Source organism: Microcaecilia unicolor, chromosome 2 (genome assembly GCF_901765095.1).
Source record: "Microcaecilia unicolor chromosome 2, aMicUni1.1, whole genome shotgun sequence".
Taxonomy (NCBI): Eukaryota; Metazoa; Chordata; class Amphibia; order Gymnophiona; family Siphonopidae; genus Microcaecilia; species Microcaecilia unicolor.
The window spans coordinates 354,861,704-354,888,762 of record NC_044032.1 but is presented as its reverse complement, the minus strand read 5'-3'; the positions used below and the strand labels follow the sequence as shown (position 1 = coordinate 354,888,762).

The following is a 27,059-nucleotide window of genomic DNA, read 5'->3' as shown; positions in this document are numbered from 1 at the left end:
AAATGTTTTAAATAAAACTTATTACACATATACGATACGAGTTCTTGTATTTAGCTGTTCTTTTTGATACTATTATTGGTTTGGTTGATCAATAAAGAAATTTATATAAAAAAACAATGTCAGAGAAATGTGCATTGTTAGAAAAGCAGCTAAAATTCAGATGATCTTGGAACAGCATTACATAGGGCATATGCCATCACTTAGAGAAAATAGCTCTTTCCTTTTGGGTAGCATTAGATATTATAATAGATAAAATAGCTATTTATTCAGAATGCTCAGCAGTCACTCCTAGCAGTTCTACGCAGTTCCAGCTTTTTCCCTGCGATTCAACTGAACTGAATTATTTTGCCAGAATCTCCAGGCAGCGATGATTTTTCCCTCCATACAGTCTACGGAGTACACTGTTTACTTGGCTCACATGAGCTGGGAGAAAGGACTGGAATGATAGACAGGTAAAGTGAGGTAGGGGAGAGCCCAGCTAGAGATCTGTTAATATTTCCCCAGATAATGGATCTCTGGATAAACAGAACTCACCTACATTTTTTTCAGGACTACATATGATAACTATAGCTCTGTATGCAAATTAAGTCAGAATTCAGTTTATGCAAAGCAAAAATACACATAATATATAAAACTTCTAAAAACGAACGAAGCAAATCTGCATTTTAAGACTTTAGTATGAAACTTACCGTAGCTAGATCTAAAGGTGTTTGACCCTCTTGGTTCTTCATTGTTGGATCTGCTCCATGTGCCAAGAGTAGTGCACATAATTGTGTCCTTCCTTTTTGTGCTGCTTCATGTAATGGAGTAAATGCCCATTTATCTGTAGCATTCACACAAGTGTTGTATTTTATCAACAATGCTGCTATATCCACATGCTGGAAAAGAAATATGTGTGTTAGTGAAGTACTGTATAACACTTAAGTACCCTTAGCAGATATTACATGTTTTCCACTTGGCATTGTTATATATATATATATATATATATATATATATATATATATGGTTTTAAAGTTGGCTTAGATAATGGAAAAGCAACATGACTGTTACACGCTGAACTATGTTAACTGGTGTCTGTGATGTGAAATACAGCATATGTTGTCAATAAAATGATTATACATAAATACATGGTGTCCAGAAAAAACAGGACCCCTTCCATAGTTTCAAAATACTTTGCAACTGCTTAACATTTATTATGACCTTTAAAAATACATTAGTCCAACCTTTATTAGGAAACTCCGTTAGTAAATGTTTTCAGCCATGTCTTATTTTGCCACAAAAATTTAATCAAAACTATCATTTTCGCTAAATGCCATTTTGCTAAAACGGATCTTAACGGTCACTTCCTGAATGACATTCTGAAAACAGGAATCATCCAGTTTTTATAGCATCTTGCAGTAACACCTGTCAATAACAGTCACAATGCAACAATGATTTTGCTACTGAGAGAAAAACATGTGATTTATACTAAATTGAACCCGCCGATTTCAAATAAACTCCGAATTTGCCTGACACGTCTAGATTTTAAGTTATACATGCAAAGCTATTCACTTATAATATTAATGCTTGGGATGCATTTGTGCAAGTAGTGCAGAACTTCTTTGGGAACGGACGAGCTGAAAACTGTGCTGAACTAGTAGACAACATGCTTAAAGCATATGAACAACTTGGCTACCGAATGTCATTGAAAATGCATTTCTTACATTCCCATCTTGACTTTTTCCCACCCAATTTGAGACACGTAAGTGACGAATTTGGAGAGAGGTTCCATAAAGACATTTCTACAATGGAGAACAGATATCAAGGCCGCTGGAAGATCTCTGCTGAGTCGGTGGCACACAGCAATCATATTACAGTTTGATGTCATGTGCCTTCGACCTAGTAGATCACATATTGTTATCAGTTCTCAGCTCATTTGGAGTGGGAGCAGTGTTTTGGAATGGATTAGGGGTATTTTTTGTAACAAATCATTCCTACAGTGTTATGAAATGCAATCTAACTTTTGGAAGGCAGACTGTGGTGTCCCACAAGGTCTCCCTATCTCCTTCTTTATTCAATGTTTTACTGAGCTCCTTAGGACATTAAGTCAAGCTGGCTATAAGTCCTTTAGCTATGCAGGTGACATTACAATATTGTGCCAGTCTTGCAGTCAGTGGAAGTAATTTCAAAAAGGTTGTGGATTGTATTGATCTGTTGGAGATCTGGACACACTTCCATCATTTAAAACTGAATAAAGTAAAAATAAGTTCTCAGACATCAGATATTTGGAACAATATCATCTTGAAATGAGCAATCCTAATTTTAAGTCTGAAACTAACAAAGATTCTGGGAGTTGGGATATCCAGTACTTTGCCTCCTGAGCCAAAGATAAATGCACTGATAAAGAAAACTTCTCTCCTCATGAAGAAATTGTGGAGAATTAGAAGTATACTGGCGGTTCAAAGTCTAATAATGGGGCAGCTAGATTATTGTAACAATCTATCTGGGTTGTCAAAATTTCTTTTAAAAAAAATTGCAGACAATACAGAACATGGCAGCCAGATTGATACTTTCAGCACGTATTAATGAGCGGGCTACTTCTTTGCTAATAAATTTACATTGACTGCCAGTAGAGATCCAAATCCAGTTTAAATTATGTGTTATGATTTTTAAACATTTATATGATAATGCTCCGATTTATATATTAGAGCTAAAAGGTTTCTCTAATTTTGGTAGGATAGGGGTATCCAGAAACCCTTTATTATTACAATATCCAAGTCCAAAGACGTTCCTCTGAAGTCGGTATTTTCTACTACTTTTCCCATTCTTGCTGTTGTGTTTGGAATACTCAGCCAATCCACATAACAATTATGACTAGTTATAGTTTATTCAAAAAGTTTTTTAAAAACATTTTTATAATGTCTGGAATTAGAATTGTGCTTTTGTAATTCTCCAGTAATTGCCTGGACTTCTTAACCTGTAAAACAAATAGAATTTTGAGGTTATTGCGGACTATAAGAATAAACTGTATTGCATTTTGTGTGTGTGTATATATATATATATATATTGTATTTTGTGTGTGTGTGTGTGTATATATATATATATATATATATATATATATATATATATATATATATATATACATACACACACACAGATTTCTTATATCATATTTTTATGGTTGTATATTTGTATTATTTTTATTCTTTTAGACTCCTGGTGCAGGCCATATAGCCAAAACATGGTCCTTGTCAATATTTTTTTATCAAAGGACATTCATGCACCCTTGGTTGTTTTTAGCTTTTTGTCATCTCTGCTGTTTTGATTGCTCCCCTGAATCTCAGCCTGCTGCACTAACCATTAGGCTACTACTCCACTCCTAGAAAAGACCCTGGAGGAAAAATCCATAATCCTTTGTTAAAGACGATGTGAGGGAAAGCCACTGCTTATCCTTGGGGAGGGGGATAGCATGTAATTGTACTACTTTTTGGTATCCTGCTGGGTACTTGTGACCTGAATTGGCTATTGTTGGAAATAGATTACTGGACTTGATGGACCTTTGGTCACGGCCTCAATCCGTTCATCTACACAGACGACGTCACAATATACATCCCCTTTAGACATGACCTGTCAGAAATTATCAGCGAAATTATGCTCGGTCTGAACACCACGAACTCATGGGCAAAGGCATTTCAACTCAAACTAAACACTGAAAAAACCCACTGCCTCATCCTCTCATCTCAACACAATAAGAACAAACTCACAACTCTAACGCCTCAGACTACACACTCCCTGTCTCTGACAGCCTGAAACTACTCGGCGTTACAATCGACCGGAACCTTACACTCGAGAGCCAAGTGAACTCCACAGTTAAGAAAATGTTCCACTCGAGAGATTCCAAGATGGCGTTGTGAATGGACGCACCTGTGTTAGCTCCTGGAAGTTGCTCTGTTTGTAGGTCCTCTACGGCACCTCTGTCGCCTCATTAAGCATGGGGAAACGGAGGGGAAAGTGAAGGAACTTCCCTCAGCTCCTGTGACTTCTCAGCGATGAGGCAGACAACTTTGCAATTTTTCAGACAGCAACCAGGTCCTCAGGGCTTTTTGACCCCCTCTGCAACTCTCAGCACTTCGGTGTCGATTGAGAATGGAAACGGGGCTTCCCTGAGCCCCGTGGAACCAGTTGCTCCACCCCAGCCTGGAGGGGAGTTGCTGGCAGCTCTGAAGGAAGCCAAAGGGGCTCAGCCCGACCTGTTTGAGGGAGAGGCTGAATCTCAACGCCGAGAAACTATTGCTACAATCAGCTTCAAAGGTATTGCCTCAGGATATAGTTTCTAAACTTGCTTGTGTTGAAGATCAACCTCACCCTTCTCCAGCCATTAGTGGTGTGAATAGACCAGCAACTGTGACATTAGAGTCACTATGGGATATGGTTTACAGCATTCATACTTCTATGCAAACTACTTTAAAAATGAATACTTCTGACATAAAGACTCTTTCTGAGGCTGCCCTGCTTCAGGCGCAAAAGACTGCACAGCAAACCTTAGATTTGGAGACTGTGAATATTAAAATTCAAGAAATGGGATCTGTAGAAACGGCTTTGGTTAAGGATAATAATTTCCTACATAAAAGATTGGAGTACCTAGAAAACCAGACTAGAAGATTAAACCTCAGGTTTCTTAATTTTCCCAAATCGCCTTTAATTTCCCCTTTGGACATGGTTAAAAAATATATGATTGATATTCTTGGAATGGATAAGGACTCACTGCCTCCCCTTACTCGGGCTTATTACATAAGTACATAAGTACATAAGTACATAAGTAGTGCCATACTGGGAAAGACCAAAGGTCCATCTAGCCCAGCATCCTGTCACCGACAGTGGTCCAATCCAGGTCAAGGGCACCTGGCACGCTCCCCAAACGTAAAACATTCCAGACAAGTTATACCTAAAAATGCAGAATTTTTCCAAGTCCATTTAATAGCGGTCTATGGACTTGTCCTTTAGGAATCTATCTAACCCCTTTTTAAACTCCGTCAAGCTAACCGCCCGTACCACGTTCTCCGGCAATGAATTCCAGAGTCTAATTACACGTTGGGTGAAGAAAAATTTTCTCCGATTCGTTTTAAATTTACCACACTGTAGCTTCAAATCATGCCCTCTAGTCCTAGTATTTTTGGATAGCGTGAACAGTCGCTTCACATCACCCGATCCATTCCACTCATTATTTTATACACTTCTATCATATCTCCCCTCAGCCGTCTCTTCTCCAAGCTGAAAAGCCCTAGCCTTCTCAGCCTCTCTTCATAGGAAAGTCGTCCCATCCCCACTATCATTTTCGTCGCCCTTCGCTGTACCTTTTCCAATTCTACTATATCTTTTTTTGAGATACGGAGACCAGTACTGAACACAATACTCCAGGTGCGGTCGCACCATGGAGCGATACAACGGCATTATAACATCCGCACACCTGGACTCCATACCCTTCCTAATAACACCCAACATTCTATTCGCTTTCCTAGCCGCAGCAGCACACTGAGCAGAAGGTTTCAGCGTATCATCGACGACGACACCCAGATCCCTTTCTTGATCCGTAACTCCTAACGCGGAACCTTGCAAGACGTAGCTATAATTCGGGTTCCTCTTACCCACATGCATCACTTTGCACTTGTCAACATTGAACTTCATCTGCCACTTGCACGCCCATTCTCCCAGTCTCGCAAGGTCCTCCTGTAATCGTTCACATTCCTCCTGCGACTTGACGACCCTGAATAATTTTGTGTCATCGGCGAATTTAATTACCTCACTAGTTATTCCCATCTCTAGGTCATTTATAAATACATTAAAAAGCAACGGACCCAGCACAGACCCCTGCGGGACCCCACTAACTACCCTCCTCCACTGAGAATACTGGCCACGCAATCCTACTCTCTGCTTCCTATCTTTCAACAGTTCTTAATCCATAATAATACCCTACCTCCGATTCCATGACTCTGCAATTTCTTCAGGAGTCTTTCGTGCGGCACTTTGTCAAACGCCTTCTGAAAATCCAGATATACAATATCAACCGGCTCCCCATTGTCCACATGTTTGCTTACCCCCTCAAAAAAATGCATTAGATGGTGAGGCAAGACTTCCCTTCACTAAATCCGTGCTGACTTTGTCTCATCAGTCCATGTTTTTTGTATATGCTCTGCAATTTTATTCTTAATAATAGCCTCCACCATCTTGCCCGGCACCGACGTCAGACTCCAGCACAAAAGTAACAAGCAGAGTGGTGGAGTGGTGGAAGAAAATCCCCCGATAGCAGGGGAAGGAATGGATCTTACTTCTTTCCTTGAAAGTTCATTGGAGATAATTACTCAGAGGTTGACTCTGCTTGTTACTTTTGTGCTGGAGCCTGACAGGAATGTCGTATTAAGGCTTTCCTTGAGACACTAGAAAATCTGTTTTTGGGCTCAAAAATTCGTATTGTTCCTGATCTCTCAAGGCCTACACAGATGAGATGGAGGGCCTTTTGGAACTCTGCCCTAGGGTGGTGGCACTGGGAGCAACTTTTATATTACGTTTTCCTTGTTATTGTAATGTAATGCTTGAGGGTAAACAGTTTCAATTTGTAGACCCAAAACAGTTAAAACAATTTCTAGATGCTAGAGTGGAATTGAATGTTGTGTGCCCTCCCTAAATGCAGGCTGGGGTCTGAACCAGAGGTTGCAACCACTAGTCCTTAATTATTGCTATATGTTTTACTTTAAATTCTAAATTCTTGGATTCCAAAATTTCCTAAACTTGTGGACAGAAAGGCTGTTAATGATATTTCTCTTTATTTTTGCCTTTTGTATAAATGCCGATTGCATATTCACGTATTGTGATGATATATGGAAATATATGAATAAAGAAATAATAATTTAAAAAAAAAATGTTCCACTCAATGTGGAAACTTAAACGCGTGAAACCACTCTTCCCAAGGGAATTATTCCGCAACTTAATACAATCAATGGTATTAAGCCATGCAGACTATTGCAATGGAATTTATGCGGGATGCAAAGAACAACTTACAAAGAAACTCCAGACCGCTCAAAACACTGCAGCTAGGCTAATATTTGGTAAGACTCTGTTTGAAAGAACTAAACCCCTCCGAAAAAAACTGCATTGGCTCCCAATCAAAGAACGTATAGCCTTCAAAATTTGTACCCTGGTCCATAAAATTATCTATGGCGAGGCCCCAGGATATATGACAGACCTCACAGACCTACCAATTAGAAACACATCTGGATCATCACAAACTATCTAAACCTCCACTACCCAAACTGCAAAGGTCTCAAATACAAACCAACTTATTCATCCTCTCCTACATAAGCACACAACTGTGGAATGCACTCCCAAAGCTGTAAAAACAACCTACGACCATCTAAATTTCAGGAAATTACTAAAAACCACCCTGTTCAAAAAGGCATACCTTACCGACCCAACATAGATGCCTGAACTCTGCAACACACAAAATCAAAGCTCGTTATGGACATTACATAACCCCTCCTTTCCTCGATCCTAATCGTGCCTGTAACACATGAACCTTACTCGACCACAATATCACATTGTACCTGCTTCTCAATCAGCCATGGTGAACACCACCGGTACTACGTAAGCCACATTGAGCCTACTACTACTACTTAATATTTCTAGAGCGCTACTAGGGTTATGCAGCGCTGTACAATTTAACAAAGAAAGACAGTCCCTGCTCAAAGAGCTTACAATCTAATAGAGCCTGCAAATAGGTGGGAAAATGTGGGGTACAAATGCAACAAATAAATAAATTAACATTTGTATGTTCTAATGTTTGTTGCTGGCAACAAAAACAAAATTGGCCCATGTTGTGTGGCCAACTGAACTATCATTAAATGAAAACAAACTATTATAATATTATTGTAACAATAAATATTATTGTGTTCCCTGTGCTGTGATCTGATTTTAAAGGAAAAGGCAAAGATGTGTAGATAAATCCTATAAGAGAAACTGCTTTTGTATCATTTTAATGGTTCCAGAATGGCAATCTCTTTATAACTTTCTGTCAGCAGAGGGGCACTGGGACTGGCATGTCAAAACTATATTCTAAAGAAATCTTATGGGGGTTGAAAGTAAAAGTTTAATATCACAATGCATATGTATCAAATAACTGCGGAGTTAGAAGATTTGTTGCAAGATCTAGCAGTTGAAGTGTTAGGAAGAGAAAAACAGGTACCTGTATATAATATGTAAACCATTTTGACTGCACCCACAGAAAGGCAGTATATCAAATCCCATCCCCTTGGAGGAGGGACGCTAGGCAACAAGTAAAAATAAAGGACTATTAAAATCCAAAAATAGATGCTATTTCTGGGGGAGACAGTTGAGCAAGTTTCTATAAGTCAGCAAGTGTCAAATCTAGAAAGACGATGAGGCATATTTTCAAAGCACTTAGCCTCCCAAAGTTCCATAGAAACCTATGGAACTTAGCCTCCCAAAGTGCTTTGAAAATATGCCTAATTGTAGATTGATTAAAACTGACAAAAAAGGTCAGTAATGACCAATACAAAAAACAAAGGCTACAGTGATGTGAAAAAGTTTTCCTCCTCCTCCTGATTTCCCCCATTATTTCAAGTATGTCACAATGGTTTCTGATCTTAAAAAAAAAAAAAAATGTAATACCAGACAAAGGAAACCTAAACACAACAGCACTTTCAAATTATAACCCACTTATTTAAGACACAAAGTTATCCACCACCCATAACATCCAGGTGAAAACTTAAGCATCCCCTTAGTTAATCAAAGAATTGACCAAATTTAATTGATAATTAGATTCAGCTGATTGAATACAACCAGGCTGATTGCAGTCAGTCTTGCTGAACTTAAACCTCACTATATATTGAACCTTACCATGAGGGTGAAGTAGTCACCACGTTTCTACAAAAACGCTATGCCACGATCAAAGGAATTCCAGAAGACATGAATACAAAAAAGTTGTTTAAATATATCAGTCTGGAAAGAGTTATAATGCCATTTCTAAAGCTCTCCAAATTGAGAAGACTTGGAACTGTGGTGAATCTTCCCAGGAGTGGTCATCCTACCAAAATTACTTCAAGGGTGCAACAACTCATCCAGAAAGTCACAAAACATCCCAAGACATCGAAAGTACTGCTGGCCTCTCTAGCCTCAGCTAAGTCAGCAATCATGACTCCACAATAAGAAAGACGGGGCAAAAATGGGATTCATGGGAGAGTAGCAAAGGCAAAAAACTGCTGTTAGTCAACAGTAACAATGGTGCTTGTCTCACATTTGCAAACACACACCTGGATGAACCCCAAGCCTTGTGGGACTATAGACAGATGAATCAAAAGTGGAATTCTTTGGACAACACAGGCCCCATTATGTTTCGCATAAAGCAAATACAGCATTTACAATAAGACCACCATACTAACAGTCAAACATGGTGGTTGGTAGTACAATAGTGTGGGGATGCTTTGCTGCCTCAGGACCTGGAAAACTTGCCATTATTGAAGGAACCATAAATTCTGCACTTTACCAGAAAATTCTTAAAGGAGAATATCCAGTCATCTGTACATTAGGTAAGTGTAAATTAGGTAATGCAGCAAGACAATAATCCAAACACAAAAGCAATTCTACATCTGAGTGGCTGAAGAGAAACAAAATTAAAGTTTTGGACTGGTCTAGAGAAAGTCCTAATTTGAACCCAATACAGATGCTGTGGCATGATCTGAAATGAGCAGTTCATGCATGAAAACCTACAAATATGTCTGAATTAAAACAGTTCTGCAAAGAAGAGTGGACTAAGATTCTTCAACAGAGATGTGAAAGGCATATCAAATTATAGGAAGGCGTTTGTTGCAATTATTGTTGCTAAAGGTGGTACAACCAGTTATAAAGTTTAGGGGGCATCTACTTTTTACACAGGGATATATGGGTTTTGGACAACACTGTTCCTTAAAGCAGCAAATTAAAAACTATATTTGGCATTTATAATATATTGTTCATAAATATATCAAATATTTCAGGCAAACTATTCAGTCAAAAGTGGAAATCATATTTACCTTTGTTAGGTTTAGAGTACTTCTATAACCATACTGAGTGTATATCTATTGCTTGTACAATCATTCAAAAAAAGCTTTTCCTCCCTCTTTTCCATTATTTATCAAATTTATATACTGCCCATATAAGACATCTAGGTGGGTTACAACTTACACTCATAAAAATTAAACAAACTCAAAAATAAAACATACACTAAAACAAAACATAAAACCTACAGCAAATCAAAATTCAACATTAAATTATTATTGCATATATGTCACACTGAATGGTTTCTGATCTTTAAACAAAATGTAATACTGAATTATAGAAAGGGAATCTGAGTAAACATATATTTGAACCATTCACAAATTTCACAAGCATACCAGTCAGTTATATCCTGGACCTTTTAACATTTTTAGCATATATGCATGCACATATTCACACACATACAGCATGGTGTACAGCAGAGCTATGGAAATAAACAGTAGAAGAACATACATTTGCTTGTATATAACTAGGATTAAAACCTCGAAAATCACCTTCTCTCATGCAACCTGATGACAACATCCAGCTTCTACCTTCATAGCCAGACATCAATATCTGCCTCTCTCCCACTCCTCTGGCAAATTCAAACTGCTGCTGTTAAATCCCAATAAATAAATGTTATTGACGTTGACCAAGCACCCTTACACTCATATGCTTTTCCTAATGCAAGGTACTGAAAAAGGCCACAGAGTGAGGTGGTGTTGTTTTTCGGCCATGTGGTTGGTACTGTCTTTTCACCCCCCTCCAAAAACAGCATCATGGCCTGCAAGGCTAGAATGTATGTAATTGGTGGGGTTTATTGGGAAGTGGGGGGGGGGGGGGGAAGGAACCAAACAGGATGATAAAAGGGATTTGTGGGGGGAAGGGAGGAAAGAAACAGGATGATGAAAGGAATTTGTGGGGGGAAGGAAGGAACGAAATAGGATGATGAAAGATTATGGGGAGGGGAATGGCAGAAGGAAAAAACTAGTCAACAGATTGCTACTTTGATTTTTATATTAAAAAGTCAATGCCGATCTACAATTATTTTTAAATAGGTCACTAAATATATTCTTGGTGCTTACCCCATAAGAAGCTGCATTATGCAAAGGAATTAGACCTCCTTTGTCTTGAGCATTAACATCAGCACCATGCTCCAACAGGTACTCTGCTACTTCTAGGTTGTTGTAACCAGCTGTAAGGCAGAAAATACAATGTGAAAAAACCTACTTTGGCTAAATGAATTGACATACTGAAGGTATATGGAAAATATGATTGACTAGATATGTATACTGTTTTTTCAACAGGTTTTAGAAAACTGCAAAACATGTTTGCCCAAAAAATTACAATTCCAGTGTATTTGTTTCATGATTTTTGGAAGCATGAAATTGTGCGACTAGTGGCACATAGGGGTTTCTAAACAGAGCCACACATTCTCAAGAAGAAACAAGTACAACCGGTATACCCTCTCATATTATACACATGGGAGTGGTAGTACTCATCACCTCCATACTGCCAATCCTGTTGAGTGATACCCAACTTAAAAGATACCATTTGAGAAGTATGAACACTCCCTAAAATCACAGCTCTTTGATCCTGCAAATTCAAACAACCTCTAAAGACACAATCAGAGCCAAGTTCGACCATAGTGGTCCATGACATGACAACATCATGACTGGACTACTGTAATACCCTTCACCACTGGTCAAACCAGAAAGAGTGTGCACCATCTCCAACGAATGTGCAGAATGACTGATAGAGGACTGAAGTGGTGTGACCAAATCACATTCATCCTGCTAAAACTACATTGGCTACCAGTACCTTACAGGTCCAAATTTAAAACTCTACCTTTGATTTTCAAGTTCCTCAGACAAAATGGGATAGAATATCTAAAGAAATAGATAGCCACCTAGACACTTTTGAACCATCTAAGGTCCTCTCGGAGCATTATCATCTGCACCCTTATCAAAAGCAATTGTACAATGTGATACCCACCCAGTGAGCCTTCTCAGGAGTAGCCCCTACTCAAACTCTCTCCCAGAGGGACTACACCGAACTCAAGACTACCTCTACTTCAGGAAACAGGTGAAAGCCCAGTGTTCTCCCAAGCGTTTAATACATGTAGCGACTGAAAATCCATTCACTTTGTACCTGGACTAGCTTGCTGCACAACATGTAACCTAGACCAGTACTTGCATCTTACTCAACTGTACATATAATTTTCCTTCAGTTTAGCCACCCATCTATTTATCCCAATGACTTTGTACTACCCATCTTGTCCTCTTTATACAGTTCAACTGCACTTGCCACCTTGGCTAACCATTAAGGTGTGTCATTGTATTGTATGAATAATGTTAACTAAATCACTTTGAATATTGGCCCTGTAATTTTCAATCAGACAGTTTTTTTTTTTTTTTTTGGGGGGGGGGAGGAGGAGTTTGGGGTTGTACTAGAGAACAATATTGAACTGCTCTGCTTGAATTGAGACCTTGTTTGTTGAAAGTTTGATTTATGATTGCTATAATACTTGACGACTTTTGTCTCTGTTGCTATTAACATCTCTATATATAAAAGGCACCTCCAACGTTCGAATGAAGCCTCAAGCCGGAAACTTGAGGTGGCTGAGATATCCGGTTTGGCCATGAGTGTCTGCCCTGCCCTCGCATCACAACGTGATGATGTCGAGGGCAGAGCAAAGATACTCAACGAATCAAGGAAGCCTATTGGTTAATCTGTTTCCACTCCCAACGCAGCTGTCATTCCCATACACTCAAAACCAAACAAAATCGCCACTGCACCCCGTCCCCCCGCCCACACTCCCCCTCACCCACCCTCCCGCAGCCGCTCGCTCACCGTTCCGCCGCACTCCCCTCTCCGACTCTGGCCCTGCAGCAGGACAATTACTACACACGAGTGGAACTGACCCAATCAACTACAATGTAAGCAAGGAGGCCCACTGGTTAATCTCTATTTCCACTCCCCAACACAGCCATCATTCCCATACACTCAAAATCAAGCACACCCACAAGCTGCTGATACACATTGTCATTTTTTTTCCCTTCTTCCATCTGAAACAGGTCTAAAGCTGTTTCTACTGGATAAACTGCGCCTTAACAGGTAAAGGACAAAAGGTTTTTGTTTTCTTACTGCACACCTCTTAATTTATTTGAAAGCTACACATCTGTACATATGAATATCATGAGATCTAAACTAAATATCACTAAAACACTTTATCCAGCCGTTGCCTTTCAATGTGTGTCACTGAAAGAGTATGAGGGAGCTCCAGCTGCCTGTGGGTCACGACAGGCCTTAGCTGCTGGATGCCAGAAGCAGTGTCTCCTTAGGTTGACAGCAAATAGCAACCCCCCCCCCCCCCCCCACCAAGCACCTCCGAGGGAGGGAGGAAGGGAGGGGGGACAGGACCATGGAACTGGGAGGGAAGGGGAGGGACCCTTGAACTGGTAGGGGGACCCTGGAACTGGGAGGCGGACTATGGAACTGGGAGGGAGGGAGGGAAGGTGACACTGGAACTGGGAGGGTGGGGACCCTGAAACTCCGAGGGAGGGTGGGGAGGACCCTTAAACTGGAATGGACCATGGAACTCAGAGGGAGGGAGGGGGATGACCCTGGAACTTGGAGGGGGAGAGGGGGGAATGGCCCTGGATCTCGGACCCACGGAGGGAGGGAGGGAGGGAGGGATGGAGGGCGCACCCTGGAACTGGGAGAGAGGAGGGAGGGGCCCTTCTCACACACACACACTTGCACATTCACTCTCTCTCACACAGTAAATCTCACACACACTCTACTACTACTACTATTAACATTTCTACAGCGCTACTAGGGTTGCGCATCGCTGTACAATTAACAAAGAAGGACAGTCCCTGCTCAAAGGAGCTTACAATCTAAAGGACAAAAAGTGCAGTCAATCAAGATTGAGGCAGTCTAGATTTCCTGGCTAGAGGTACAATGGTTAGGTGCCGAAAGCGACATTGAAGAGGTGGGCTTTGAGCAAGGATTTGAAGATGGGTAGGGAGGGGGCACACACTCCGAGGAAAACCTTGCTAGCGCCAGTTTCATTTCTGTCAGAAACGGGCCTTTTTCACTAGTTTTTCAATAAAAGAAAATAAACGTTAAAAAAAAAAAAAAAAGAATGACAAATTGTCCTTCATAAGTCAGATGGAGCATAGTCTGCCATGTTTTTATGCTGAATTTGATGTACTTCATCCATTCAAAGTTCACTCTGCTGGGCTGTGTGAAAATGACTGAATGCTGTGATACAATCTTCTGTATTACACAGTTATAAGAAGTAGCCAGTTAGAAGTCAAACAATTGGAAGATGGTCTAGATAAAGTAGTGTAGTTTCCATTTTAGTCCAACTGAATGCACACAAAGGCTAATAAATAATGGGTCTGATTAAAAAAAGAAAAAAGAAAAGCTAAATTTAGTTTCATTTATTAAAAACTTGATATATCACCCTTCTGTTTAAAAATCAGAGCAGTGTACAGTAAAAATAAAGAAGTGGAAAGGAGCCACATAAAAATAAAGTAGGAATAGCTAAGGAAGAAATTAACTAGAATAGGATAGCTCTATTTCAGGACAGCCAACTGATCAAGATCAATCAGGGCTGAAGGGAAAAGCCTGGGGGGGGGGGGGGGAAGGTGGGTCTCAAGGAGGACCCGAAATCGGGAGTAAGGTTGTTCAAAGTGGCGTTCCATAGGGAAGGCATTCCAAAAGGAAGTGGTGGCACAAAAGAAAGCTGAGTGACAGGTTGATTCAAGGCGGGAACAGTGAACAGGGGGGAAGAGTCAATCGAAAAGTTAATGTGGAACTAGAATGCTAGGGGGAGTGTAGGGGAAAATGAGAGCAGAAAGATAGGAAGGATTCTCACAATTCAAAACCTTCCGAGACAAAGTAAGAATTTTGAATTATATGCAACAGGGTATGGGAAGCCAGTGATGGTGGCCCAGAAGGGGACAGACATGATTAGACCCGTGGGCATGAGAAAGCAAATGGATAGCAGTATTTTGAAATGTTTGAAGCTGTTTGAGGACTTTTGGGAGACCAAAGTAGACAATATTATAGTAGTCCAAACAAGAAGACACCAATGAGCATAGTAAAGTAGCACAAGAAATGTCATCTAAGATATTAAGAAGGCAGCGAATGAAGCGGAGTGATTGAAAGCAGGCTCTGACTATAGAAATGATATGGGAATTGAAGGACAGTTGAGGGTCAAGAACACCACCCAAGTATTTAAGGGACTGAACTGGCTGAAGGGGTGTATTTTGAAGAGAAGTGAGAGAGGGAGAAAAAGACTAACCAGTTATCCAGAGAGCAACAGATTTTGAGAGGTTCAGGACCAGGAGGTTAGAAGTGATCCAAGAATCTTATTTAAAGAGCAGAAAGATTGATGTTAGATGGATTTTGGGGAAAGACTCATATCATCTGCACAGATACAGAACTTGATAGTAGTTGATTGTATTAGTTGGGCCAAGGGACTTAAGGTGTTAAGTAGGACTGGAGAGATTAGGGAACCTTGGGGGACACCACACTTAAGGGGTAAAGGGGTAGAACATAAGTGAGAGAGCATAACTGAAAAGGGGCAGTCTCTCAGAAATGAGGAAAACCAATTAAGGACAGAACCACAAATTCCCAGAGAAGCCATCCTTTCTAGAAGGAGAGAATGGCTTACAAGGTCAAAGGATCAAAGGAGATGAGGAGAGTAGTGCCTATGATCAAGACAGGAGTGATGACCACTGAGGTCAGCAGTCATAATAGTCTCAGCAGAATGGCCTTGGTGAAAGCCTGACTGCAGGGGTGAAGAAAATGAGACGATTTGTTCAGTCAGTTTAGAAAGAAAAGCCAGGCTGGTTTCGTAAGGATGGGTTGACAAAAGCAGTCTTCCAGGTGAGGCAATCTGAAGGAAGTTTGGTGCACCGTCAAATATGCTCAAACTTACGGTGCTGTCTCAATTTTATGGAACCAGGATTTGTGGGAAGGTCTAGTAGTTCTATTGCGAATTGGAGTATAGGTAGAAACCATAGAAACCACAGAACATAAAGAGGAGTCCCATAACAGGGACTGCTCCTCAAAGGGACGTGAAGCAAAATCATGCAAAGGGGGGGGGGGGGGGGGGGGGGGGAAAGAAAAGTGTTGGGGGGAGGGAGGAGGGGTCAGTGGCAGAAAAATCAGGATGTCATGAGGTAAGAGAAGTAAAAACAGGGGATAGAGACGGAATCTGGACGGAACTGAATAAGAAAGCAATCCGACCAATGAACCGGTCTAGGAAAGAAGGCAGAGAGAATTAATGAAACAAAGCAATGGGACAGAACTAAGTCTAGAGTTCGCCCAGCTTCGTGAGTAGGGAAATGAATGTGCTATTCAAGATCCAAATCCAATAGAAAGGAAAGCATGTGCCTATCAAAGGTTCTAGAAGGTTTTAAAGGGTTAAAATTGAAGTAATTTAAGATGAAGAGGTTATGAAAGCGAATGACAGATTCTAAGAACACAGTCCGGGGAGGGAGGAAATGTGTAGGAGACGATATTTTCAGGCATAGGAGAAGAGAATCTGAAAAAGGTAGGAAGCTCATGAGAAAGATCTGAAAAAGGCAGGTGTAGTTGAGCATGGTGCAGAGTAGACAGAAAAGATTGCTGAAGACATTGCGTTAAGAGCCCAATTTTCAGACAACCTTGGGAGCATAAGTTTTCAGCCAGAAATTCACCTTAATTTAGGAGCTTAAAAGTTATGCTTATGAATTTAGGAGCACTTTCACTAAGGTGCACTAAACCCTAACACAGGCTTAGCACACCAAAATGGTTTACAAGGGTCTGCTAAAGAATCCTGTGATAAATTTCCCTGTTTGCCTATGCTAACTGAATGCTGCTATTTTTTTTCCACTTATTTTCTGGGAGGGAACATGGGAGGGGAATGGGTAAGGAAGCACTAACCAGGTAGTGTATTCCCATAAGTGCGCACTAGCTGGGTAATGCAGGAGCGCTTATCACCTACTAAATAGGATGCAGTAAGTGCTCCCGCATTATTTGCAGTTGCCATACGCTGTTTTCATTAGCGCAGGACCTGCAAATAAAAAAATGGAAAATGACATTTTCCTGCCGTGATAAAATGGGTTTAGTGAACAGGAAAAGTCCTGCGTTTTGTGCAGCTTAGTCAAAGGACCCTTTAGGCTCGCCATCCATTCACCTAGATTTGAGCCTTGTGCTTAGGGTCCTAGTTTCTTTTTCCTGCTTTAAGTCCACCCCTATTGGCCCCCTTTTTTATGCTCCTATTTGAGAGGGTACTCAGCCCTAGTAAATTCTCAAAGAGCCCAATTTAAGAACATAACTCTCTAAGTTAGGAACATAAATCCTTTGAATATCAGGCCCAATGATAATGATGATATGTGTTTAATGGACTAACTTCATAAAGTTCTTGAATCTTGAAAGTAGATGAAGAAATGTATTACATAATGGAAGGCGATACCTTTAGATTTAACTAATCTTTATTTCCAAATGAGACAGTCTAAAAAATCAAAGGCCAAATTACTTTCTTTAGAAATATTTTGTTTCTTGAAGGAAGTTTAACATAACGGATCCATTTTCACTATAGTTGACTTTTGGTCAGCATTACACCTCATTGCAAATAGTGACAGTATAGGAAAATTAATAAAGTATACAAAATGCACTCAAATGTTAATACATTGGTTACCTGCCAAATGCAGTGGAGTGGAGTTTCTTCCTTGAGTATCTCTACAGTTTATGTTCTCTGGGGTGCACAACTTCTGCACTCGTGCAAGGCAGCCCTTTTTGGCAGCATCAAGCAAAGCAGCATCTCCTCGCAGTAAGTCCTGGATATCTGTGTCTCCTTCCTTCACCAGGTCTAAAGGAGTGTTACCATCTCTGTTTTTTTTGGTTGGATCTGCTCCATGCTACAAACAAAAAAAAAATTACAAAAAAGTAACTCCCACACAATAGTGTCAGAGGCTTTGCTATATGCCCTGGGACTCTAAAGGCATTTATTCAATAACACAAAACACACCATGTATTTTAAAGTCAAATTTAGTTTGATTCAGTTATCTATAAAAACATTTACATGAATAACCTCACAGAAAATTGCAACCAGAAAAACTTAACTGCCTTTTTCTGGCATAATAAATGTATATTACAAAATTAACTACTACTACAGTGGTGTTCCAGCAGTATAGCAGGGTTAATACAAGCAGGGAAACAGGAAATGCAGTGACAAATGCAGGGCTTTTCCGGGTAGGGAGAAGTGAAAGTAAAGGGCAGTGTGGAGCTTTCAGGTATATGCCCACATTCAGCATTTGGCAGTCCCACCTCTGATGATGACTTCCTGTGTCAGAAGTGGTGGGTCCACCAGACAGCGTGCGCTCACAGATTTAAGATCCCGTGTTATCCTTTTACAGCTTATGCATGCTTTCAGAGTTTGCCAGTCCTGCTCTCTAAGACACAAAGTCTGTATTGACGGAAGGAATGGCAGATACTGAGTGTGGGAACTGCCCCAAGGCCTACCACTGCCCTTTACTTTCACATTGGTGGCCACAGCAAAAGTGAAAAAAAGGGACAGTATGGCAATGCTGGACTGAAGGGCAACGAAACAGACAGATGATAGGTGTGTGTGTGTGGGGGGAGGGGTGAGGCGACCCTCAGGGGGAGGAATGCTGGCTTCGGCCTAACCCCTGGTAAGCCTTTCCTCAGCTGAGAGGTGCCCAGCTCTACCACCGGCTGCCTTTCAGGTGCTGTGGAGGACTTGCAGCTCATCTGCATATCCTTACAGCCTTCTCCGGGGTGACACCCAGGTCCACTCCGATCCACTCAGGGCCTCCGCTCTAGGTGCTGCGCGCCTAACGGCGTGCGGGGCATTTTTCTCTTTACATCTAATCTTCTTCCCAGTTGCTAAAGTACCTCAGTCATTTATGGCCCCTATTCACATTCTCTTCCTAGCCCTGTCCCTTCCTAATCTTTTCCCTCATCCCCTACCTCTCTCCGCTACAGGAGCTCACTGCCCATCCATTGACTTCATCACCTCACCTTCTCTCCTACCCTCTTCCTCCCTCTTGGCTTTTAATCTCCGCCTCTTTCTTCCATCCATTTTTGCCTTCACCATTCCACCTAAATACCTCTCGCCTTTGACGCCTTTGTGGCCACACCTCTCCTACTCTCCTCTGCCCTCTTTTACTCCTTCTCTTACTCTCAGCCGGTGACATCAATCCCAATCCTGGCCCCCCTCACCAACTATTATCCCAACTCTACAGATCTCACCGCGACCTCTCTAACCTCATCTCTATTTCTCTACTCCCCTCCTCTTCTCTGCCCTTCTCTTGCGCCCTATGGAATGCCCGCTCTATCTGTAACAAACTCGCCTATATCCAGGACCTCTTTATCTCGCGTCACCTCCATCTGCTCGCCATAACAGAAACCTGGCTCTGCCCTGATGACTCTGCTTCAGTCGCAGCCCTGTGCCATGGCGGTTATCTATTTTCACATACTCCTCGCCCTGCTGGCCGTGGGGGCGGTGTTGGACTACTTCTCTCTCCCTCCTCCAGATTTCAACCCCTTCTTCCACCTCAATCTCACTGTTTTTCCTCCTTTGAAGTCCACTCTATCCGCCTTTTCTCTCCTCTGCCTCTTCGAATAGCGGTCATTTATCGTCCCCCTGATAAGTCCCTTTCATCCTTTCTCAGTGACTTTGACGCCTGGCTTCCCTTCTTCCATGATCCTTCCTCCCCCTCTCTCATCCTTGGTGACTTTAATATTCCTGCTAATGATCCTTCCAACTCTTATATTTCCAAGTTACTCGCTTTAACGTCCTCCTTTAATCTCCAACTATGCTCCACCTCCCCCACTCATCAAAATGGTCACTGTCTTGATCTCATCTTCTCCTCCAACTGTTCACCCTCTAGTTTCCTTGCCTCTGATCTTCCCTCCTCTGATCACCATCTTATAACTTTCACACTTAAATCTCCTCCCTCCCAGTCCAGTCCTATCTTATCTAGCAATCTTCACGATATTGACCCTTCATCTCTATCCTCCCATGTTTCAAACCTCCTCTCTACTGTGGCACCATCCACGTCTGTCAATGAGGCTGTTTCTTCTTACAACAATACTCTATCCTCTGCCTTAGACACTCTTGCACCTTTGATGACCCGCCCTGTAAGGTGTACAAAACCCCAACCTTGGCTGACTTCTAATATCCGCTACCTACGTTCCTGTACCCGCTCCGCCGAATGCCTCTGGCGGAAATCTCGGGCCCTTGCTGATTTCTTACACTTTAAGTTCGTGCTGACCTCCTTCCAATCTGCTCTTTTACGTGCCAAACAGGATTATTATATCCAACTGACCAACTCTCTTGGCTCTAATCCTCGACTTCTCTTCACCACATTGAACTCTCTCCTCAAGGTGCCCCCTCCCCCAACTCCCCCTTCATTATCTCCTCAAACCCTTGCTGAATTCTTTCACAACAAGGTTCAAAAGATAAACCTTGCTTTCTCTACCTCACCACCTCTCCCCTCCACTAGTCCGTTCCCCTCTCTCTCCATCCCCTCATTCCCTTTCCTCCTTTCCTGAAGTTACTATTGAGGAAACTACACTTCTCCTTTCTTCCTCAAAATGTACCACCTGTTCCTCTGATCCAATTCCCACCCACCTTCTTAATGCCATCTCTCCTGCTCTTATTCCTTTTATCTGTCACATTCTCAACCTCTCACTTTCCACTGCGACTGTCCCTGCTGCCTTTAAACATGCTGTGGTCACACCTCTCCTTAAGAAGCCTTCACTCGACCCTACTTGTCCCTCTAATTACCGACCCATCTCCCTCCTTCCTTTTCTCTCCAAATTACTTGAGCATGCTGTTCACCGCCGCTGCCTTGATTTTCTCTCCTCACATACTATTCTTGACCCACTACAATCTGGTTTTCGCCCTCTCCACTCAACTGAAACTGCGCTTACTAAAGTCTCCCATGACCTATTACTGGCTAAATCCAGAGGTCTCTATTCCATCCTCATTCTTCTTGATCTTTCCGCTGCTTTTGACACTGTCGATCACAGCATACTTCTCAATACCCTGTCCTCACTTGGATTCCAGGGCTCTATCCTTTCCTGGTTCTCTTCCTACCTCTCCCTCCGCACCTTTAGTGTTCACTCTGGTGGATCCTCTTCTACTTCTATCCCTCTGCCTGTCAGCGTACCTCAGGGTTCTGTTCTTGGTCCCCTCCTCTTTTCTATCTACACTTCTTCCCTTGGTTCATTAACCTCATCCCATGGCTTTTCCTACCATCTCTATGCTGACTCCCCCCAAATCTACCTTTCTACCCCTGATATTTCACCTTGCATCCAAACCAAAGTTTCAGCGTGCTTGTCTGACATTGCTGTCTGGATGTCTCAACGCCACCTGAAATTAAATATGACCAAAACCGAGCTTCTCATTTTCCCCCCCAAACCCACCTCCCCGCTCCCCCCGTTTTCTATTTCTGTTGATGGCTCTCTCATTCTCCCTGTCTCCTCAGCTCGAAACCTTGGGGTCATCTTTGACTCTTCTCTCTCCTTCTCTGATCATATCCAGCAGATTGCCAAGACCTGTCGTTTCTTTCTTTACAACATCCATAAAATCCGCCCTTTCTTTCCGAGCACTCTACCAAAACCCTCATCCACACCCTTGTCACCTCTCGTTTAGACTACTGCAACTGCTTCTTGCTGGCCTCCCACTTAGGTCACCTCTCCCCTCTCCAGTCGGTTCAAAACTCTGCTGCCCGTCTCGTCTTCCGCCAGGGTCGCTTTACTCATACTACCCCTCTCCTCAAGACCCTTCACTGGCTCCCTATCCGTTTTCGCATCCTGTTCAAACTTCTTCTACTAACCTATAAATGTACTCACTCTGCTGCTCCCCAGTATCTCTCCACACTCGTCCTTCCCTACACCCCTTCCCGTGCACTCCGCTCCATGGATAAATCCTTCTTATCTGTTCCCTTCTCCACTACTGCCAACTCCAGACTTCGCGCCTTCTGTGTTGCTGCACCCTACGCCTGGAATAAACTTCCTGAGCCCCTACGTCTTGCCCCATCCTTGGCCACCTTTAAATCTAGACTGAAAGCCCACCTCTTTAACATTGCTTTTGACTCGTAACCACTTGTAACCACTCGCCTCCACCTACCCTCCCTCTCTTCCTTCCCGTTCATATTAATTGATTTGATTTGCTTACTTTATTTATTTTTTGTCTATTAGAGTGTAAGCTCTTTGAGCAGGGACTGTCTTTCTTCTATGTTTGTGCAGCGCTGTGTACGCCTTGTAGCGCTATAGAAATGCTAAATAGTAATAGTAGTAATAGATGTTGGATAGAGAGGACACTACGGAAGGGAGGAGATGGGGATTCTGAACATGAAGTGGGAAGGAGGGGGAGATGCTGGCCGGCTATAGGGGAAAGATGATGAAGAGGGAAAAGCTACATTGTTGGGGGAAGGAGAAGAGGCCGCATTATTGTGGAGAGGGGACAGGGAGTTGCTGGACCATGGAGGGAGGGAGAGAGACAGGACAGTTGGCGTTCCAGAAATATAGAAAATCTCAAGAAGAGGAACACGGGGAGGAATACCGGATGAAACTAAAAGAAGCCAAGAGAGAGGTACGTCTGGCGAAGGCGCAAGCGGAAGAACAAATGGCTAGAAATGTAAGGAGGGGCGACAATGACTAAAAAGGGAATTGTGAGACTAAAAGATACAGCGAACCGCTATGTAGATAATGATGAAGAAAAAGCCAATTTGCTAAATAGATACTTTTGTTCTGTTTTCACTGAAGAAAATCCTGGAGAAGGACCGCGAGGGACTGGCAAAAGTACACCTGAGAATGGAATGGATATAGCACCGTTCACGGAAGAGAGTGTGTAGCAACAACTTGGAAAGCTAAAGGTGGACAAAGCCATGGGACCGGACGGGATCCACCCCAGAATATTGAGGGAGCTAAGAGAGGTTCTGGCGGGTCCTCTTAAAGATTTGTTTAATAAATCCTTGGAGACGGGAGAGGTTCCGAGGGACTGGAGAACGGAGGTGGTGGTCCCTCTTCACAAAAGTGGTGATAGGGAAGAAGCTGGAAACTACAGGCCGGTAAGCCTCACTTCGGTTATTGGAAAAGTAATGGAAGCGATGCTGAAGGAAAGGATAGTGAATTTCCTGGAAGCCAATAAGTTGCAAGATCCGCGACAACATGGTTTTAACCAGAGGGAAATCGTGCCAAACGAATCTCATTGAATTCTTTGATTGGGTAACTGGAGAATTGAATCATCGACGTGCTATAGACGTAATCTACTTAGATTTTACCAAAGCTTTTGACACGGTTCCCCACAGGAGGCTCTTAAATAAACTAGATGGGCTGAAGATAGGTCCCAAAGTGGTGAACTGGATTAGGAACTGGTTGACGGACAGACGACAGAGGGTGGTGGTAAATGGAGTTCGCTCGGAGGAGGGAAAGGTGAGTAGTGGAGTGCCTCAGGGATCGGTGCTGGGGCCGATTCTGTTCAATATATTTGTGAGTGACATTGCCGAAGGGTTAGAAGGTAAAGTTTGCCTATTTGCGGATGATACTAAGATTTGCAACAGAGTGGACACCCGGGAGGGAGTGGAAAGCATGAAAAGGGATCTGAGGAAGCTAGAAGAATGGTCTAAGGTTTGGCAATTAAAATTCAATGTGAAGAAATGCAAAGTGATGCATTTAGGGAGTAGAAACCCACGAGAGACTTATGTATTAGGCGGTGAGAGTCTGATAGGTACTGAGGGGGAGAGGGATCTTGGGGTGATAGTATCCGAGGATCTGAAGGCGACAAAACAGTGTGACAAGGCGGTGGCTGTAGCGAGAAGGTTGCTAGGCTGTATAGAGAGAGGTGTGATCAGCAGAAGAAAGGAAGTGTTGATGCCTCTGTACAAGTCGTTGGTGAGGCCCCACCTGGAGTATTGTGTTCAGTTTTGGAGGCCGTACCTTGTGAAGGATGTTAAAAAAATGGAAGTGGTGCAAAGAAAAGCTATGAGAATGGTATGGGATTTGCGTTCCAAGACGTATGAGCAGAGACTTGCTGACCTGAACATGTATACCCTGGAGGAAAGGAGGAACAGGGGTGATATGATACAGACGTTCAAATACTTGAAAGGTATTACTCCGCAAAAAAATCTTTTCCGGAGATGGGAAGGCGGTAGAACGAGAGGACGTGAAATGAGATTGAAGGGGGGCAGACTCAAAAAAGATGTCAGGAAGTATTTTTTACGGAGAGGGTGGTGGATGCTTGGAATGCCCTCTCGCGGGAGGTGGTGGAGATGAAAACGGTAACGGAATTCAAACATGCGTGGGATATGCATAAAGGAATCCTATGCAGTAGGAATGGATCCTCAGAAGCTTAGCCAAAATTGGGTGGCGGAGCAGGTGGGGGAAGAGAGGTTGGTGGTTGGGAGGCGAGGATAGTGGAGGGCAGACTTATGCGGTCTGTGCCAGAGCCAGTGATGGGAGGCGGGACTGGTGGTTGGGAGGCGGGAAATACTGCTGAGCAGACTTGTACGGTCTGTGCCCTGAAAAAGGCGGGTAAGGTATACACATATGAGTTTATCTTGTTGGGCAGACTGGATGGACCATGCAGGTCTTTTTCTGCCGTCATCTACTATGTTACTATGACAGGAAAATGCTAGGCTACAAATGTGGGGAGGGAGGTGGAGAAGAAAGTTGTTCAGTTACACGGGAGAGAGAAAATATGCTGAGCTACAAGGGTGGAGGGAGAGAAAGGGAGAGGAGATAATGTACATGATGAAACCATGTAAGAGGCCATAAGAGTTTGGTAAAAAGTAAAAAGAGGTGAAAAACTGGAGTGTGAAAAAAGTTGAAATTTGAGTGGACAGAAAAGCAGAAAGAGCTAAAAGGGAAGATCAATATGATAGATATGTGAGAGAATGGAAGAAAACATGAGGAGAAAAGGTAAATGCACAGCAGCCACTGTAACTAGTAGAAGACAGACTTGAAAGCAGAAGAAAGAAACAGACCAAAACAACTGGGAAAATAAAATGCCCATTAATTTGAATTTAACAACTGGAATAAGTTAGGGTTTTTTTTTAGAAATGGTCATTGGAAATGTCTTTTTACTTTGCTTAGTATAAGAGGAAATTTGTCTATTTCTCCAACGTAGCAGTATTTTTAAAGCTTGACATCTTGGGGGCCCTAGTTCAATTTTAGGGCCCTGTTTACTAAGGTGAACTAGCGTTTTTAGCGTGCACTAATGCTAGAGACACCCACAGGAATATATGAGTGTCTCTAGTGTTAGCTTTTGCTAATATTTAGCGCATGCTAAAAACAGTAGCGCATCTTAGTAAACAGGGGCCTTAGTCTTTATATTTCTATTTTGTGATCCCCTGTCCTGTATTTGGTGACGAGTCTATCTATGCAAAGGTGCTAACATTTAAAGATATTTGGCAGTGCCACACACAATCACCTTGGAGTATGCCCCAGAACTTATCCATGTCCTCAGGAGCAAAGGTATAAAGATGATCCTGGGCCCTGGCCCTCTTAAGAGCCCCATCCAGGGATTCCCACTCCACCAGCATCATCTGAGCGAGGGACTTGTGAAGTGGAAAATGCCAAGGGGAACTCGTGAGACCCTCTAATAAAAGGATCTACCTCAGAAGGGTCTGAAGCAGGAGCCTTAAGCATCCCAGGGCCTCTCTGACCTCATCTGAGACAAGTCTCCTCCCAATGGAAGAGCTGAACAACACAGGACCATTCCTCTTTCTACTCCAAGGGAGAAGAATCCTCTTCAAAATCAGTCCGAGGGACAATGCGGATCCTCTAAGGGTCCATCTGGACCCACCCAGGCTGTCAAAGAGCTCTCTATCCCCCCTAGCGGTGCTTGACCCCCAGAACAGGGCCCCAGCCAAGAGCTCTGGGACCTCACTGCCAGCCAAGGGGTCAGCTTTCGCTTACAAGGCTTGCTTAATCATGTGGGTTAAGCTCTGGTGCTGAAAAGAGCTATAGGCCCCAGGAGCCCATTGGGGCTCCTTCAGGATCCCCCTTCAGGGAGATCTGGGTTGGGTGTGAGAGAAGCTCCCCCCCCCCCCCCCCCACAAATTTAAGCAGTGATGGGGGCTGAGAGTTCTCATGGTGCATTGAAAGAGCAATAGGAAAAAAAGAAAGGGAATCCAATACAGCTGCCATTCCCACCTGGAGCCAGTTCTGAAGTTAAACAGCCCACCACAGGATATGCAGACAGCGCCAGCAGCTGTGCTAGGCTGACAGTTCTTGCAGAGAAAGTAGTGTCTGCCTGCAAGTATGCCCAGTCACATGGCCGGCGCATATAGGCCTGCCTTCCTACTTGGGCTGACTCCCTGCTCTCTTTGAGTAACAAAAGTGCACTCAATTAGCTTTATTCCCAAATAGAGGGAATAAAGCTAAACCAGGTAGATCCAATTTCTTTTCTTCTTTTTTTTTTTAAATGCCTGGGAGCTGAAGGGAGCCTGGGAGAGAAAAAAAAACCCAAACAGGTTGTACGGACTACAAGAGATGGGAAGATGGGGACCTGTACTCCTCCAGCAAAGGGCATGCAGGGTCAAGCCAAGCACCTCGCCCAGTGGATGCTAAAAAGCGCAACTAGGAGCAGTGGAACACAGCTCTGCACTCAACCAGGTCTGGTCCAGGGACTCAGTAACCTGGGAGCAGCCTTTAGGCTCTACCTCATTGTGCAGCCTCATCCAGCAGAGTAGGGAGTTAGGCCAGGGACCAGGAGCACCAAACTAAATAACCTACCACCTGCTAGAGTTAGAGAAAAAATACTGGAGACTTCCTTGAGCACCAGGTTATACCAGTGAGTTCACTGGAAAAGATGTTTTTCCCCTCTACCTCCATCTCTGCTGGTAGGAGGGATAACACCCACTTGTTCAAAATGGCGTAGCTAGATGACAAAGACAATTAAAATTACAATCACCTTTTAGGAAATGGGAATAAAAGTATAAATAATAGAAAAAATGTTT

At 42.7% G+C, this 27,059-nt stretch overlaps 1 protein-coding gene across 1 annotated transcript in view; it reads right to left on the bottom strand.

Annotated features, from left to right (window-relative positions):
• The window catches only part of TNKS (tankyrase), a 505,381-nt gene that overhangs the window by 145,824 nt on the left and 332,498 nt on the right, over positions 1-27,059 (bottom strand). Inside the window, exons 16-18 of the mRNA XM_030194488.1 lie at positions 17,765-17,984; positions 11,148-11,257; positions 690-878 (exon numbers count right to left, since the gene is read on the bottom strand). Of these exons, the coding sequence (XP_030050348.1) occupies positions 690-878; positions 11,148-11,257; positions 17,765-17,984 (519 nt within the window). The remainder of the gene's footprint in view (positions 1-689; positions 879-11,147; positions 11,258-17,764; positions 17,985-27,059) is intronic.